The sequence below is a fragment of the Panicum virgatum genome, chromosome 9N (assembly GCF_016808335.1).
Source record: "Panicum virgatum strain AP13 chromosome 9N, P.virgatum_v5, whole genome shotgun sequence".
Classification (NCBI taxonomy): domain Eukaryota; kingdom Viridiplantae; phylum Streptophyta; class Magnoliopsida; order Poales; family Poaceae; genus Panicum; species Panicum virgatum.
This window is the reverse complement of record NC_053153.1, coordinates 69809742-69827760: the sequence shown is the minus strand read 5'-3', so window position 1 is coordinate 69827760 and position 18019 is coordinate 69809742. Positions and strand designations below refer to the sequence as shown.

General features: G+C 52.3%; 2 protein-coding genes across 2 annotated transcripts; both read left to right on the top strand.

Moving 5' to 3' along the window:
- Positions 1 to 400: 400 nt before the first annotated feature.
- On the top strand, positions 401 to 3217 carry LOC120693190 (RNA polymerase sigma factor sigB-like). The gene is made up of 6 exons (XM_039976613.1): positions 401 to 822; positions 937 to 1464; positions 1884 to 2114; positions 2209 to 2349; positions 2462 to 2659; positions 2737 to 3217. The coding sequence occupies exons 1-6, from the start codon at positions 622 to 624 to the stop codon at positions 3028 to 3030; spliced, it is 1593 nt and encodes a 530-aa protein (XP_039832547.1). The 5' UTR covers positions 401 to 621; the 3' UTR covers positions 3031 to 3217.
- A 441-nt stretch (positions 3218 to 3658) lies between these two features.
- LOC120693189 (protein TOC75, chloroplastic) lies at positions 3659 to 8488 on the top strand. The gene is made up of 7 exons (XM_039976612.1): positions 3659 to 5060; positions 5404 to 5625; positions 5763 to 5870; positions 6470 to 6664; positions 6755 to 7003; positions 7373 to 7627; positions 7803 to 8488. Exons 1-7 carry the CDS (start codon positions 3768 to 3770, stop codon positions 8040 to 8042), a joined length of 2562 nt encoding a protein of 853 aa, XP_039832546.1. The 5' UTR covers positions 3659 to 3767; the 3' UTR covers positions 8043 to 8488.
- The last annotated feature ends 9531 nt before the right edge of the window (positions 8489 to 18019 follow it).

Sequence of the window (18019 nt, the reverse complement as noted above, 5' to 3'; positions counted from 1 at the left end):
TACTAAACGAGTGTTCTAAAGCACCAAATCTAATTCAGCTAATCCGCTAATTAAATTAAATTGTTATACAATATCAATGGATTCATACGGAAGTTACCGGTAGATCACAAGTACGCAATTCGGCAGAGCTTCGCCGCTTTTCTTCTCCTCACCCCTCTCTTTTTTCTGAATTTTTAGGCTCAAATAATAAAGGCAATGGCGGCATATGGCGGCCAGGGCTTATATAGGGGGGAGGGACCCTGTCGCCCCCCCCCAAACGGGCGACATGCCCCTGTCGCCCCTGGGGTGGGCGACAAGCCCCTGTCGCCCGTGGGGGGGCGACATGACTTTTTTTTTACCAGAGACCTCGTTGCGAATTTGAAGAAAAAAATATAAAAAAGAAAAAAGCGCCCTTTTCCGCACTATCCCGTCCCCACATTCTCTTATCCGCTTCCTCCTCCCGCGCCCCCTCCGCCTTCTCTCCTTCCCCGCAGCCTCGCCGCGCCCCTGCTCGTCCACGCGTTCACTTTCACCGCCCCACGGCAAAGAACGGAGCTGGCTTCTGAGCTAGGAATACGCCGCTCGGCCGCGACCACCTCGACGCGCATTTGCTGAGATTCTGCCTGCTACGGATCACCGTCGATGGCGTTCCTCGCGCCGCCGCGGTTCAAGTGCCCCACTTCCACCCGCGCAGCGGTGTTCAGGGAACCCGCCGGCGGCGCAGGCCCCCGCCCAGGTCGTGTAAATTGCTCCGTGGCATCCACAGCAGTCGTCGATGCGGAGCTTCTCCAGTGCTTATCCGTCGGGCCGGGGCCGCCGCCTTCGCCTCACCGAACCCTTCCGGTAACGTCAATCTCCATGACTCCATCTCGTCTGATCTCTGAACAAGGATATATGGGTTGGACTGGGGCATTCCTTAACTGTTCTTGTCGTATTTTCTTCGAATGCCGCGACCAGGGGGGTTTCGGTGAGGAGCTTCTCAACAAGGAGGCCATGGTGACGGCCGCGGCCGCGGAGGCCGTCGCTCTGGCTCGAGCGGCGGCCGAGCTCGCCGGAGAAGTATCCCGGATGGCGCAAAGGGACCACCGGACAGACTCACCTCAGCGTGATAACTCAGAGGGCAGCTTCTTGGCAAGAGAAGTCCGCCGCACCGAGGCGGGGTGGGAGTCCAGGCGCGCCGGCCTCGGATTGCTGGAGGGCGAAGAGTTCAGCAGCATTTTCACTGACGAGTCCGAGGATGAAGGCGAGTGCACGGAGGGCATCGTAGCGGTGAAGTCGGCGTGTCGGTCCGAGAGAAGGGCTCGGAGAATCAGGGCGGCGATGAAGGCGGTTCAGTCTTTCAGCAAGGGTAAGCCCGGCGGAACGTCGTCCTCGAGTAAGAAGCGGTTGAAGGGTTGCCGGAATCCTCTGGGATGCTTCTATAAGATGACCGGCCCGAGGCTTCTGACGGCGAAGCAGGAAGTCGAGTTCTCTGAAGGCATTCAGGTAACGAGACACAAATTAAAACCCAATTTGCAGTATTGTCCTGTAGCCTGTGCTCTGTACTCTGAAGTTCTTCTGAATTCTGATGGTGAAATGCAGAGAGTTGCAGCGCCGCTTTGTTCTAGTGGCGTCGTAACGAAACCGCACATTGTGCGCATCAGTCCTAGATTGCTGAGTCATAGCTTACGAAAATTTCTCGCGTGCTTGATGCAAATTTATGTAGAGATAATTCGGTGTGCTCTTCTTGGTGCAGCATCAGCAAGGTGCCGCTGATCACCAGCGGACCTTTTTTTTCCCAACCGAGGAAATCAACAAATCATTTTCTTGATTTTTCATCACGTGCTTCTGCCAATTACTGTTGTTCTGTTGCTACCATACCATCAGGCTAAGCTTATCATGCTTGCCGCAATGAACGTATGCAGGACCTTCTGAAACTGGAGGCTATCCAGAAGGAGCTTGCACACTATAACGGTGGCGAGCCAACATTCTCCCAGTGGGCGGCAGCAGCTGGAACCGACGAGAGCACTTTGCGGAAACGCCTGAATCACGGAGTTTACTGCAAGAACAGGATGGTGAAATCTAATGTGCGACTTGTGATCTCAATTGCAAGGGAGCATGAAGGCCCCGGAATGGAGCTTTCTGATCTTATTCAGGTGCTGCACATGTGCTTCTTCCAGAAAATAAGGGAAACATCGCTCATTTGTTCTGTTTGAATCTCACATTTTGCATTCCATTTCTCCATGGCAGGAAGGGATGCAAGGCTTGATAAGAGGCGCGGAAAAGTTCGATGCTTCAAAGGGTTTTAGATTCTCCACGTATTCTCACTGGTGGATCAAACAAGCGGTACGCAAGTCTGTTTTAGAACAGACTCAGATAATTCGGCTGCCAGTATGCTCTCTTCCTCCCTGAACTTTCAACTTTGGATTTCTTGATGCTGCTCACAGTCGCAGCTCCGTTTTGGCGTTCCATGATGCCCACAAGTTCTCATGCCGTTCCGCAGTCGCACATGGCCGAAGCAAGTTCCCGAGTGAAGGAATGTTGGCGCCGGCTCCAGCGCCAGCTGAAACGGCTGCCCAGCAACGAAGAGATCGCGCTGGACACCGGCATGCCGATGCGGCGGGTGGAGGCGGCGATGAGCCTCCCAAGGTACACGGTCTCCCTCACCGGCAAGGTCGGGTGCACGGACGCGACATACCAGGTTCGATCGTCCTCCTCCATGTCGAAGCTCTAGGCGAGCACGCAGTGGCAGCTGAACTCGCTTCACGGGCACTGCAGGAGATCATGCCGGACGCCAGCGCGGAGACGGCGGAGGAGGTGCTGCACCGGTGGCTGATGAAGGAGGAGGTGGACAGGGCGCTGGGCAGCCTGAGCCCGCGCGAGAGGCAGGTGATGCGGTACCGGTTCGGCATCGAGGGCGGGCGGCCGCGGACCCTGCACGACATCGGGCAGCTCCTCGGGGTGAGCCGGGAGCGGATCCGGCAGATCGAGCTGGGCGCGTTCCGGAAGCTGCGGGGCAAGGAGAAGGTGCAGTCGCTGCAGCACTACCTGCAGCCGGCGGAGAGCTGGTAGCGGCAGCAAGCAACGTCAGGTTGATTGATGTGCAATGGCCGCAACGTCAGGTTGATCGATGTGCAAACACCGTCTTTTTGACAAGGCGTTTAACGTATCATATTTGCTGATTCATGTACAGTACGTGTATAATTAAAGGAGAGATGAAACATTTTTTATGCATAAAATACAGGACTTATTATTCCCAGCCGTAAAGAAAGCACATAATTAACGTACATACGATGAAACCGGCAGTGGTTTCTGTACTCTACAGCTTACATACGCCCACCGCGGTGAGCAGCCTGCTCTGTAATGCACACGATCACACAATGACACAACACACTGGAAATTGCTTCCAAGTCACGGCATCAGCAACGAGCAAAGCTTCGAAGATTGTTCTGGCAGTAATCCAGCAAAGGCACACAAAAGGAGCACGCGAGAAAAAGGAAAGAAGAAAAGGAAAAAAAAAAGAGCCCCTCAAACCGTAGGGCGTTTTGCAAGCCGCAATACGTACACACCAGCACGGGCCGCCGCCGCGCCCACGCTCGCGGCACAGGGCGCGTCGCGCCGCGGCTAAACCCTCAACAGAAAACTCGAAAACGGGGGGGCAAAAGATAGGGGGGAGACCCAAACCCTTACCCGGGCGCCAGGCAGGCGAAGGCGAGGAAGGCACCGCCCCTCTCTCCTCTCTCCTCTCTTCCTCCCGTCCTCCGCCTTCTCCCCCACCCACCCACGCCGACACCTCCCCCTCGCCGGAAATGGCGCTAACCTCCCAAGGCATCTCGCTGCGCTCCCCGCCCGCGGGCCCCCGCGGCCAAGGCGGGAGGCGCTCCTCCACCTCCGTGCCCGCCGCCGCCGCCGCGGCCACGCGCGGCTGGGGGCAGCCCCACGCGGGGCAAGCCTTATCCATCTCGTCCGCCAGGTACGAATCCGCCGCTCGTCCGCGGCGGGGAGGCGCATCCTCCTCCGCCATACGCGCCGCCGCTTCGACCGGCGCGCACCCCGGCCGCGACCCGGTCCCCACCGAGCCCAGGATCGAGCTCCCCGCGGTGTTTACCCTCTTCTCGGAGGCCGCTAAGACCGGCGCTGCCTTCTTCATTGCCTCTTCTGGCGCGGCCTTCCTCCTCGGCTCGTTTGGCGTGTTCGGTGGCGGCGGCGGCGGGGGTCTCTTCGGTGGCGGCGGCGGATGGGGCGCGGGGGGCGGTGGTGCCGGCGGCGGCGGGGGTGGGGGCTTCTGGTCCCAGTTGTTCTCCGCCGGCGCGGCGAACGCGGACGATAAGTCGTCGGGGGATTGGGACGCCCACGGGCTCCCGGTCAACATGACGGTGCCACTCACCAAGCTCAGCGGGCTGAAGAGGTACAAGCTGTCCGAGCTCAAGTTCTTCGACCGTGCTGCGAGTGGGGGCGGCGCCTACACTGGGCCGGAGGATTCCTTCTTCGAAATGGTCACCCTGCAGCCCGGTGGTGTGTACACCAAGTCGCAGCTGCTGAAGGAGCTCGAGACGCTCGTCTCCTGTGGCATGTTTGAGCGGGTTGATCTGGAGGTGAAGCCCAAGCCGGATAACACCATTGGTCTCACTGTCTCCTTTGTGGAGAGTGTGTGGAGTGCCGCGAAGCAGTTCAAGTGCATCAATGTGGGGCTCATGTCGCAGTCGGGGCAGGTTGACTTCGACCAGGATATGACAGAGAGGGAGAAGATGGATTACCTCCGCAAGCAGGAACGTGATTACCAGCAGCGTGTCCGAGGTGCAAAGCCCTGCATCTTACCGGAAAGTGTACGTGGGGAGGTACTGGGAATGATGAAGAAGCAGGAGAAGGTGAGCGCCAGGATGCTGCAGAAGATCAGGGACCATGTCCAGAAGTGGTACCACAACGAGGGTTTTGTATGTGCCCAGGTGGTTAACTTTGGAAACCTTAACACCAATGAGGTTGTGTGTGAGGTTGTTGAAGGAGACATCACCAAGGTGGAGTACCAATTCCAGGATAAGCTTGGAAATATTGTTGAAGGGAATACCCAGCTTCCTATCATAGACCGAGAGTTGCCGCAACAGGTATATTGGCTACAACCATCACTAAACATGTTATGATGATTAGCTTCTGGTAATTCTTATGACATTCTATTTGACTAATGCAACTCATTTACGAGCCGCCCTCTAGGAAGACTTATATGGATTTATAATGAAAATGGCCTGTAGCATGCATACGTACTTACACTTGATGTTAGCCGTTATGTTTGCTGCTGCTGGTCTTCAAGAAAAAGACAAAAAAATGTTGTATGGAGTGCATCGTATTTAATTATGAGTCTCCAATACTCATTGCCCTGACATGAATTTTCTCCTAGTGTGTTTGCGACTTCAGTATTCAATCTGTAATTACTCTACTAATCTTTTACAGCTTCGACCTGGCCACATCTTTAACATCGGAGCAGGGAAACAAGCTCTGAAGAATATAAATTCACTTGCTTTGTTTTCCAATATTGAAGTGAACCCACGTCCTGATGAGACAAAGGAAGGGGGTATAGTAGTTGAAATTAAGCTTAAGGAATTGGAACCCAAGTCAGCTGAAGTAAGCACAGAATGGAGTATTGTACCTGGTCGTGAAGGCAGACCAACTCTGGTAATGTACATTTTGATTTTCAAACATCTGTTCCTTCTGGATTCTTTATATATAATTGCTATACAAAAGCTATAGGAATAAAATACCTCTTGTTATTTGTTTTGTGAACCTCATATCTTATGGCTACTTCCTTTTAGGCATCCATTCAACCTGGAGGAACTGTGTCCTTTGAGCACCGGAATATCTATGGCCTAAACAGATCAATTGTTGGTTCTGTTACCTCCAGCAACCTACTGAACCCTCAGGTTGGTTGGTGATGATTTTTTTTTTGTGAGCTATGTTGTCTCCAGTTTTTGGTTACTATAACCTTGGTCACTTGGTGCTATCTACTTGTAAGAGGAACATGTTTAACAATGAGCGAGTCCAGTGTGGCATTCTTGATCTTATGTTAGTTTCTCTATTTCGTTAGACTGCTGTATTTAAAATGCACATGTGTCATTGTTTACAATGTCATGTCTAATCCATAAACAATTAGAGCAATGGCCCTACATAGCATCTGAAAGGAATTATATTTATTTAACACTTCTGTCATAGAGAAGCCTGAAACTTCATTATTTTTCTGTTGAAATATGTTTTAAGTATTATTGGCCTTAATACCACTCCATTATGATGGAAATGTAGCACACTGGCAAGCGATGCAGTTCTCTGACAAAAAAACAGTCATGTGATGTGTCATTGTTACTTTGTCAGCGTCATTAAGAAGTACCTGTGTGTTTGTTGGCGATGTACTCTATATGTGCTGGATAGGCTAACATCTAACTGTCTTCTTGTTGGGTTTCTGCTAATGCATTTATATATAGTTCTTACACTGTGCACTTATCTGTGTTTTTTCTTTGATCTATAGGATGATCTTTCATTCAAGCTTGAGTATGTCCATCCTTACTTGGATGGTGTGGATGACCGTAGTAAGAACCGCACATTCAAAACTAGCTGCTTCAACACCAGGAAATTGAGTCCTGTCTTTGTTGCTGGTCCCAACATGGATGAAGCTCCACCTGTTTGGATTGATAGAGTTGGATTCAAAGCCAACATAACAGAGGTTTGCACAATATTATGTTCACTCAATCTTATGCATGGTTCTGTTCAAGAAATATTTGTAACATGATGAAACTACTATTTGGATTCTCAGAGCTTCACGAGGCAAAGCAAATTCACATATGGCCTTGTGGTTGAAGAGATTACAACGCGTGATGAAACTAATAGTATCTGTACCCATGGTTCTCGAGCAATGCCTAGTGGTGGTTTGAGCATGGATGGACCTCCCACAACCCTTAGTGGCACTGGAGTTGATCGGATGGCATTCCTACAGGCTAATATAACTCAAGACAATACCGAGTTTGTAAATGGTGCAATTATTGGAGACAGATACATTTTCCAGGTATGCTATCTATACCCTTGTGGTTTCGAGGACATACATTACAGTAAGCTTTCAAGGTTCAATCATTTTTCTTGTGGCACTAAGTAAGACTCTTTTTAAATAAGACCCAATGTTGCTTATTTATTTGAAAAGAGACACATTATACCTTCTTTTATTTCATCTTTTGATTTTTTTTTCAATTCAAGGCTTGGTACAGTGCACCAAATGTTTCGATGAAAGCTTGCGATTAAATGTTTTTTAAGCTCTTTTTTGGCTCAATGTTAATTGTTTTTGAGCCTCTATGTTGAACTCTGCGCTGATTTTTATTACTGACTATTAGAGTTTCTCATGGTAAAATACATATACTGAAATTTTTTTCCTTGGTTGCAGTTGGACCAAGGTCTTGGCATCGGAAGCAAAAACCCATTCTTCAACCGTCATCAGCTTACACTGACAAAGTTCATCAATTTAAATAAGCAAGAGAAAGGTGCTGGCAAGCCACTACCAGCTGTCTTGGTTCTTCATGGTCATTACGCTGGCTGTGTGGGAGATTTGCCAAGCTATGATGCATTTGCACTTGGAGGGCCTTACTCTGTTAGGGGCTTTAGTAACGGTGAACTGGGTGCTTCTAGGAATATTCTTGAGGTATGCATTACCAGGGAATTCTTGAATTTCATACCATGCATCATTCCAATCACCATAAAGATATATTTCCCACATATTCGTTTTGATTCACTGCTTTTGAATTAGTACCTGTATTGTCACTTGGGCATCGCAATGTGGTGCAGTAATTAATGTTTGTGTCTGTTAATCTATTCAGCTTGCTACTGAGTTGCGCATCCCTGTAAGGAACACCCATGTTTATGCATTTGCTGAACATGGCACTGACCTTGGGAGTTCTAAGGACGTGAAAGGGAACCCTACAGAATTCTTCAGACGTGTTGGTCATGGATCTTCATATGGTGTTGGCGTCAAGCTTGGGTTGGTAAGGGGAGAGTACATTGTTGATCACAATACTGGTACTGGGACCATTTTCTTCAGATTTGGTGAGAGATTTTGAGTGCACTTCATTCCGCCATTTGGGAAGGCACAGATATTCGAGGCATGCCATTTAACACAGCTGAATCCTGAAGAGAGATGCTTGAGGAATGTGAGAGAATTCAAATGGCATTGGAGCTCTGCTGAAATAATGAAGCTTTGTTATTTTCTGAGGAAGAGTGATAGCATAGTGTGAGATGAGTTTTTTTTTTAAAATGTAGGATGTAAGGTCAGGTATTTAGGAGCTCGGAGCTCATAAAAAAATATGGAACGTTCAGAAATATTTGACCCTGTCTCCTGTTTTTATGGTCAATCTGGCAGCGCTTCTGTCACATTGCCAAGTCGTTTTGCCATGTACCGTTTGTTCAGTTGGTTATTACAGTTTTTCTCCATTATCAGATTGTGTATTCTAGCTACGCTATGCCTTGTGTTGGATCTGAATGTTATCATTTGTCTGCGGCTTGTTTATTTTCTTTCTAAACCATGACTGCTGAGTACTGGGTTCAAATTCGAACTCAGAACAGACAAGATTTGTGTTGCATAGTTATGAGTATGATTATTTGGTAGGGCTGTGATATTCTAATTCAGATAATGTCAGAAATTAACTTTTGTATGTTGATTTGGTTGCCTAATGCCTATTACAGTACTGGGGAAAGTTTCAGCTGCAGGGCGAATTCGAGAAACAATTACAGCAGAGATCGATTTTACTGGAACATTAGGAGTCTTCACCTGTTTACGCAGAGAAACAAGTACTATCTTGGTTAGGGTGCAAATTGGTGATCGTGCATCTCCAACTCCAATTGGTTGTTGGTGTAGGACACTTTTTGGGCTGAAGGAGAGTCACAACAGCTTATTCGACAAGGGCGAAGCCCAGGGAAAAATAGTCAAGACCAAAATAACAGTACGAAAATCAAAGCAACACTGTAATTGCTCTGTCTCCAATAATCAATCCCATGTACAATTATAGGGGGGGTGTATTTATAGCCCAATGGCTCAACTACCCACTGGTCAAAATTTCTACAATACCCTCTAACTGCCACAAATACAGAATATTCCGTGTGCTCTTAGGTAATATCAAGTTTATAGACAATTCAGTGGATCACAGCTGGCCCGACATGTGGGCCTCTGTCAGTGCTGGGAGCCCTTCGACATTAGGCGCCTTCGCTGTCTACTCTTCGCCGCCGTGCAGGACGGGTCGAGCGCCGCACTTCGATCTGGGGCCTTGATCGAAGTTACTTCGCCTCGAGGCCTTCGCATCGCCTCAAAGCTACTTCGCCTCGAGGCCTTCGCTTCGTCTCAAAGCCACTTCGCCCCGAGGCCTTCGCTCCGTCCCGTGCCTCGTCGCGTCCCGGTGTCTTCGCACCGTGGCCGAAGTTGGCTCCCCCAACAGTAGCCCCTCGAGGCTTCGGATGCTCCTCGGGGCACCCGAAGGCTCGACTCTCTGGCGCGTGAAACGCAGCCCCAAGCGCCACCCTTCGGGCGTACGAGCGCGCGAGGACGACCTGAATATCTATGGAGTCAAAAGAGAAAGAGGGAGGCCTGCTGGCGAAGTTAGGAAATGTTTTTGTTTCCTTCGCGAAATTAAATAGAATAATTAAATTGAGAAAAAGACGGAACAAAAGTTTTTGGCAAAAGATGTCGTTATCCCTACGCCTCTTCGGATTCCCTCAACATGGTGTGAGGGCAAAACAGACATTTTATGTCGGCGGCGCCCCCCCCAAGCGTCATGGGCTGGGGGGCACTATATAAACTGGAACGGGGGGAGCTCACGTTCTCCACGCCTTAGCCCCCAGCCCCTGACGTCTTCTCTGCTTTTGCTCTCCGACACCTTCGCACTGCGCTGGTCGACTGATTCGCTGCGGCTTCTTTCTTCGGCCGCTGCGGCTTCTTTCTTCGATCGCGATGGCTTCTTTCGAAGTCATGGCGCCTCGCGATCGAGTTCGTTTTCGTCGAACCAACGTCCTCGGGAAGAGCTACATGACACAAGGCATGATCGAAGACCTGGAGAAGCGAGGTGTCGTTGGTGCTGGCCTCGCACGGCCTCCTCCTACCGGGGAGACTGAGGCAAAGCCTCGTTCTGACGAAGTCGTGGTTTTCCGCGACTTCTTTATCGCCGGCCTTCGATTCCCGCTGGATCCGGTTGTGGTCGAGATCTTCAAGCTCTTCGACGTCTACACCCACCAGATGACACCGACGTCCTTCGTCCGGCTCAGCCTGTACATGTGGCAGACGAAGACCTGCATGCTGAAGCCTACTGCTACGGGCTTCGGTCGCCTCTTCAGATGCCATTTCCAGCCGAAGACCGTGTTCGTGAAGACGGGCGATGTGTCTACAACTTCGGAGGCGGAGCCCCAATTTGGTGTGTATACCTTCACTTTCCACGGCACCGTTTCGAGCCTCGTCGTTGCTTATCGCAACAGGAGGGGGACTGGACTTCGATGTGGTTCTACCACAAGGTCTCCGTTGACGAGGTGACGCGAACCCACCCTCTCGTGGTGAGGGAATTCAGTCCGCTCCGGGAGCAGCCTCTGTCCGTGGAGGTGGACAAAGGGACGGAGGAAGCGAAGGCTCACATTGCGATGATTCGCGAGGTGTCTAAGGTCTTCGGGACCCGCGATATCGTCGAGGAATACATCGCCTGCAAATGTTTTCCCGTTCGCGAAGGGTGGTCCATTACTTCGCGGGCGGGAAGGGAGAAGCATGTGGGTGGTCTTCCGATGCCCAACTTCTCTACGTCTTTCGGGATCACAAAGGATGGTAAGATCCTGGTCGTATCTTTGTTTTTTTAAGTTCCTTTGTATCTTTTGCGCAGAGGTGGACCCCGTTGCCATTGAAGCTCTGGCGGATGAGGCCATTGGCGTTGAAGCTGCGAAGGAGCGAACCCTGCTTGAGTCCAAGTTGGGGGGCACTCGAAACAACCGGGTGTTCGCCTTCTTCGAGATCAAGGCTCCTCGACGCGCCGCCGACGCTCGGCTGGAAGAGGCTGAGGAGAGTAAGAAGACGAAGGGGGACCCTTCGGGTGCTGCCGAGGGCAAGCAAAAGAAAATGTCCAAGGGCGGTGGTAACACCGGGGCTCTGGAGAAGAAGAAACACAAGAACGATAGCGGAGGGACGCTTCCAAAGAAGCGCTCCAGTCTTATCGACGCCATTCTCACGCAATCCCCTCTTCATAGTAAGGGGGATTCTGAGGACAAGGTGGAGTCGAGCGGGAACAGCGCAACGGCAGCGCGAAGCCCCGTTGCTCTTGTTAATGTGGCTCCGGAGCGTGCGGTGCCCATTTTCTCGCTCCAATTCAGTGAGCCGGAGCCGGAGAGTGATGATGAGGTTACGCCGAAGCCCCGCAGTGCTGCTGGCTCTGGTGCGGAAGTCGAGAGGCGTGCCGAGAGGACGACTTCGTCCTCTTCGGGCGAGGAGGAGGAGGAGGAAGCTAATGCAGCGTATTCTGGTGCGGCCGTGAAGGGGAAACATATTGCCGCCGAGGGTAGCTCAGACGACTCGGACTCCTCAGATAGCAGCAGATATTTGATGAGTCAGTCTAACCCTTCGGAGATTGTGGAGGCTCTTGGGATGAGACATGCGAAGCTAATCGGTGGCCAGGTTGTCGGGAAAATTCGTTTCGAGAGCGGGCAGCATGAGCGGGACTATTTGGCCGAAGCGGCTGGCTCATTCTGCTTTTCGCTCATGGAGTGAAGGCTCATGCTGACTGGGGCCGAGAACGCGCTGCAATGTGCCGAAGACCTTGCGCTAAAGTCTTATGTTGCAGCGAGGTGTGCCAGTCGACTCTTGAATGCGGAGCGCGATCAGCCTCTGCGCATCGCAAGTCTGGAGCAAAAGGTTCGTAGCCTGGAGGAGGAGAAGGCCGTGGTTGAAGCCGAGCTATCTGCTTCGCGCGCCAGCGCAGAGACGGAGCTGCAAGCCGCCCAAACTGAGGCGGCCGAGCTTTGCCGGTCGCTGGAAGAGAAGGCTCAAGAGTTAAAGGTTGCGGAGTGTCGGGAGCAGGCTGCTACGTAGGCGGTTAATGCCTACTGCGAAGCTGTTCGTGCTGGTGCCGAACCCCTGCAACGTGATATCGCTGCCTTCCTTGGGACTATGGGCCTGTCTGCTCCTGACCTCTCTCCGACTGCCAACTCGATTTCTATATCTGAGCTGTTCCGCTGGCTTCACGCCTGTGTCTCCATGGCTACCTCCTGCAACCGTGCAATGGGTGACCTAAGCGCTACGGTGGCGGTGCGATCCCTTAGCGATGCGTTTTGCAAGTTGCTTCCTGAAGGCGGTGGTGTTGAAGCTGCCGTGACGAAGTCCCAACTGCGCTCAATGCGCGATTCAACTTTTGAATGGCCTTCGCCAGACGAGGTCCGCCCCGAAGCTCTTCCTCCCCTTCCAAAGAACATTGCGAAGAATTTTACTGCAAGTTTCTTCAAGACATGCGGGAGGGACCTCGTCCGGGCTGAAGCGGAGCGACTTCAGAAACAGGTTTGCTTGCGGTCTTTTTGGGCAATGCCGTTCTGTTCTGTTTTGATACTAATTTTATTTTCCTTCGCAGCTTCAAGACAATGCCGAAGCCTTCGCACGCGCCTTCCTCGGACCTACCAATGCGGGGAATCTTCAGGGCACTTCGGCATGCGGCGCATCAGCAATTGCTGAGGGCAAAGGTGGCCTTGGCGCTCCCTCTACAGACGATGTAAATGCCACGGGGCAATGATTTCTAGATGTAACTATTTTGGAGGAAACAATGTTTTGTAAGAAACTAATGCCTTCGGTGTCTGTGCAGGACCCTGCACTGGAACCTGTGTGGATCTCCGAAGGTACCATGCCTTTATGGATGCGATTTGGTTCTTTTCATGTTGCTGGTCAGGCCTGGGCTAAGTATCATTATGATCATCCCTGGGGTTCGTTTGCGGAATGGTTGGAGCGCTTGGAACGGAAATATGATAGGGATAACGCGAAGTCCAAACAATTTTGGGCTGAGTTTTCGCGTGATCCAAAGAGACAGGCGAAGATTCTTGCTGATAGATCGCTTCGTCACGAGATGAAGCGTATTTTAGATACGGAGCGCCCTTATACGCCAGCGAGGGGTCTTCTTGAGCCTAAATCGGAACCCGTCGACGAAGTCTCCGATGTCGGATGTTTTGTATATCGTCTGCAAGGGGACATTATGTCCGAATGAGACTCACGGCGAGCTTCGCTCGTTTTTAGGCCTGGAATTCGAAGCATATTTGCGGAAGACGGCCGAAGAGATAGTTGACCGCGCGGTCCGCATGGTCATCGAAGATGTGGACCGCGTTGTTTTCAAAGAGGAAACTTCGAGTGTAACAATGTATTCAATTTGATGGGCGAAGCCCTTTTTGTAAATATAAGTGTAAATGTTGTTTGACCGGAAAGTGAGTCCCTTCGAGGACAGTGTTGATTTTTGTAAGCGAAACGCCACCCCCCCTTCATTGTGCTTGGAGGGTGGTTTTTTTTTTGCGAATGTGGGTCTTCGGCTTCGCGAAGCCCCACTTTTCTTTTATTCTTCGAAGAGCCACCCCTATTAAGGTGAGTTTCTGTCCCTTCGAGGACGCATTATAGTTGTTGCGAAGCGCCACGCCCTTTTGCATGATCGGAGGGCGACATTCATAATTGAAATGATTCTTATATATTTTACGAAGCCATTTATATTTTGCATAGCGCCACCCCTATTTTGTTTGTTCAGGGTGTCCCACGACTGCGAGTGCGCGATATTTTTGTTCGTGAAGCGCCACCCCCCCTTTTGCGTTCTTGGAAGAGTGGGGCACATTACTGTCGTCGTTTCGAAGGTTTTCAATGCCTTCGGTTTTCGCACGATGGTGCTTTCTATGCCCTCGGCTCTTTGGCGCGGAAGGACTTTTATTTGTGGTGGCCTTCAGCTCTTTAGCACGTTTAGGCAAGCCCTGGGCCTTCAGCTTTCGCTCGATAGGACTTTCCATTTCCTCGGCGCTTTGGCGTGGAGGGACTTTTTGTAGGGGGCCTTTGGCTCTTTAGCACGCTTAGGCAAGCCCTGGGCCTTCGGCTTTCGCACGATAGGACTTTCCATACCCTCGGCGCTTTGGCGCGGAGGGACTTTTATTGCCTTCGGCACTTTGCGGAAGGTCTTTTCGACTGGGAAAAAATAAGAACTGAGGCCCAAGGGTGCTGCGGGCCGTTCAGCTCGGCGAGCCCTGGGCTCATTTCTCGAAGTGTTAATCACGTACAACGCACTGATGACTCCCCCCTTCGCTGCGACGAAGGAGGATAGATGCTTCGGTGCCTTATCAAAGGATAGTTTTTTATGGGGACCTTGTTTATATTTCACAAGGGGTTACATCGGGTTGCCGCCTCGTTAAAAACCTCACACCTTCGGCAATCACAGCGATTTGCGCGAAGGCTTCCCCTATGAGGAAAAGAGTACGGGCCCTTGAATACATTGTTCAAACTAATTGAATTATATTACAATTTATTACAAAAAAGGAAAATGAGGGGAGACTAGACATAGTAGCGCTGAAGCATGTCTTTGTTCCAGGAGTACGGTTCTTCAACTCCTTCAAGTGTGCGAAGCCTGTAGGCTTCGGGTCTTGCCATCGAAGTGACTATGAAGGGTCCTTCCCATTTGCTGTGCATTTTACCTTGTTGCTTGCTCTTTGGGATGCGACGGAGTACGAGGTCGCCCTCTTTGATTTCCCGAGGTCTCACCTTCTTGTTGCGCCACCTTCGGGTTTCCTCCTGGTACTTGCCGAGGTTGATTGCCTCTTGTGTCTTGATGGCTTCGATCGTATCGATCGTTGGTTTGATGTCCTCGTCCGGCATTTCGGTTCTGTATAACCCATGTCAAAGTTCTTCTAGTGTCATTGCCTCTTTGCCGTAGAGGAGCTTGAAAGGAGTAAACTTTTTTGGTCTCGATTCTATCATGTTATGAGACCAGATTACTTTTGGTAGCTCGTTAACCCACTTGCCCTTCGGCTATTCTGTGATGTTCTTCTTGATTGCGGAGAAGATGATGCCGTTCGCTCTTTCGACTGCCCCATTTGATTGCGGATGGTACACTGAATGTGGTGCAGTCAAACTGCTTGCCATTGTCAACTGTTACTTCTTTGGGTACGCCGAAGCGGCATACGATGTTCTGCCAGAAAAATTTCTGCAAAGTAGCGGCTGTCGGTGTCCTGACCCGGTGGTCCGGCACCAACTAGTGATGATGCTATGTGTTCCTTGTCCCAGATGGTTGATGCAGAAGGCAACACAGTCACACACGGGTTTAACCTGGTTCCGGCCATAGGGCCGTACGTCCAGCAAAGGGATGTGCGAGAGCACTGTACTGTCTTGCACCGGGGGTGCCTGTAGTAGGGGGTACAAGCGAGGCGAGAGAGGAAGGGAAGCTCCCAGATCTCTGCTAGAGGAGGAGTTGATTGAGGCGAGTGCCAATATCGGGATTCAGGAGAGCGTATGTGCTCTGTGAGTAGTGCTGAGTGTTATGTTCCACCAGATCCCCCCTCTTTTAAGATATAGCCTGCCTCCCCTTTTATAGACACAAGGAGGGGCGGTGTACACGTACAGAAGGGAGGAGAAGTCGTTGTCCTTTCCCCGAGTCGAGGGGGTGCAGTGGTCGAGCACTGTAGAAAGTACACTGTGGAGTATGGTGCCTGGCGTGACAGTCGTCCTTGGCCTTGCGGAGATCGCGCCGGTGTCCTGGCTACTCCAGTGGGCAGCGTGGTGGTTCCTGTGGAGGGCACCGTCCTCCAGGCGTGGCGTGGCGGCGCTCCGAGGGTTCTGCAGGTCAGGGTCCTGTCCTGGTCAAGGTCGGAGCCGCTTTCGAGGGTCGTGCCCAAGCCGTTCGAGGGTTCCACGGAGAGGAAAGTATGAAGGAGGTATGGGGAGTTGGCAGCACAGTGGATGGAGCAGTGCCGAGCATGTCTTGCACTGTGTCTTGGTTCCCACAGTGTCGCCACAGCGTCCGAAATGGCGGAGCAGTGATCAGAGTTGGCAGACGGGACTCCGGTCACAGCCACTGCGCGGAGTGGCTGCCTGACGCCGTCTGACCCGGATGCTGCAGAGGAGTGGTTGGAATTTAATGACTATGTACGGCAAGCGGGTGAGCGGAAGGGCCGTTTGTCCTTTCCATCGAGGGGTGGCCTCGAGCGAGGCAGAGACGATCCGCTCCCCCGAGGGTAGGCCTCCCACCCTCGAGCGAGGCGGAGATGCGGGGAGTCCTCGAGGGTCTCGGCGGGAGGCCCTCGAGAGAGGCGGAGATTGCCCCGCGGGTTCGAGGGGGGTGTGGATGGGCCGTACTGTGTACTTGGACCGTGGATTGGGCTTCTTTGAGTCCTTTCCTTTCCTTGGGATTGGAGGGAGGCTTGTAGGCCTTCGTGGGCCCGATTGCCTAACATGTGTTTGTGTTTTTAGGGCGATTTTAGTTCCCTGGTTAGGGTGCCACTAATCATGGTACCCGACATTAGCCCCCGAGCCTTTGTAGGGGTGAGCATCAGCCCTGCAGAGGCTTAACCCTTCGAGGGCATGACTCGGGTGCTAACCGCGGTGGTCTTGGTTTGCCCGACGGGGGCGCAACGGTGCTCCGGGGAGCATTGTTGGAGGAGTTTGATCCGGGATTAGGGTTCGTCGTTGGAGAAGCAATGAGGTGGCCACTTCGAGTTGTCTATGCAGATCATAGTCACTTCGAGCACCGCGACGCAGCCGTTGGGGATGTCGCCATCGTGCCGCTGAAGGCATTCGAGCAGGACTGCAGAGGATTTTGGTCCTCGAATGTGTGAAGTTTCCTCCATGGTGGCACATCAGCGCATCCGCCGGTGTTTTCCTCGAGGCCTTGGAGGAGTGTTTGCACTCGTCCAAGGGCTATAAACGTCGCCCTGCTTGGTTGCTTTACTGGGGAGGCTGCTTAGCTTCCTTTTCAGCCGGCATTGGCGTTCGTTTCAGCCGGACTTGGCGTTTTTTGTGCTGGCGCAGCGACTCGGGGTCCTGTTGAACCATCTGGCGGACGCGCGTTAAGAGTGGGGGGTTTTGGCTAAACACGTGGAACTTCATAATCAACGGTTGTCGATCTATTCGAGGGTGCGGTCTGAGCCGCGGTGTGCGAGGAGTCCCTAAGCCCTGGCCTTCGTGAAGGCGTTCAGGGGACCCTCGACTTTTATTACGACCCTCGTCGCCCTTCCGCAGGGAGGAGGGGTGAAGCGCACCATGCTACCCATGCCCGGGCCACGAGCTATGGCTGCTTCAGTGAGCTGTTATCGGGTGGTTCAAGTGGACGTCCATGCCCCATTCGGTAAGGGTCGGCTTGTGGTCCATGGACACGTCACATAAAGCGCTCGCAAAGGTTCGCTAGGCGTGGCTCGGACCCATTCGATAGGGTCCGAGGGCTCGATGCTCTCCCTCGATGGGATCCCCCTACTAGGCACCCTCGACTGGCCTTGAACACTGCGTAGGATGTCTCAAACTCCGCGTTCGAGGGTAGCTTGTACGGCACATCCATGTAGTCCCTGACTCTGGTGATCTGGGGCGCCTGTCGAACCCTCGACGGGCCAGGCTTCGAACCCCTGATCAGTAAGGCCTCGAAATTTATTTCCTTCGACGGTAAGGAATCCCCGAGGGAATATTCCGTAATGGTTCGCTAAACGGCGCGGAGTCCCCGATTGTGCGCGCCAGTCTCCCACTAGTCGTGGGCTACGTGGCCTAGTACGCGTAGCGCGGTGCGGGGCGCGCCTTTTCAGATGGCTGCCTCGGGTAGGCGAAGAGGCGTGGGCGGCGGCTGACGGATGGAACAGTGCTACCGTCGCGCCGTGCCCGTCGGTTACCGCGCCGTAATTATCGCTGAGTGCGCACGTGGGAGACTCTGTGGTCGTGGGGCTCAGCTGCCGGTGACAGCAAAATCTACCGCATTCAATGCGGTGGATTCAGGCCGCGGCGGTGAATCCGCCCGTCTTGATGGATAAAGCGGGGAAGGGGGGATTGTCTGGGCTCACCTGGCCACTTTGCCTTTGTCTCCCCTGCCTTCTCCGC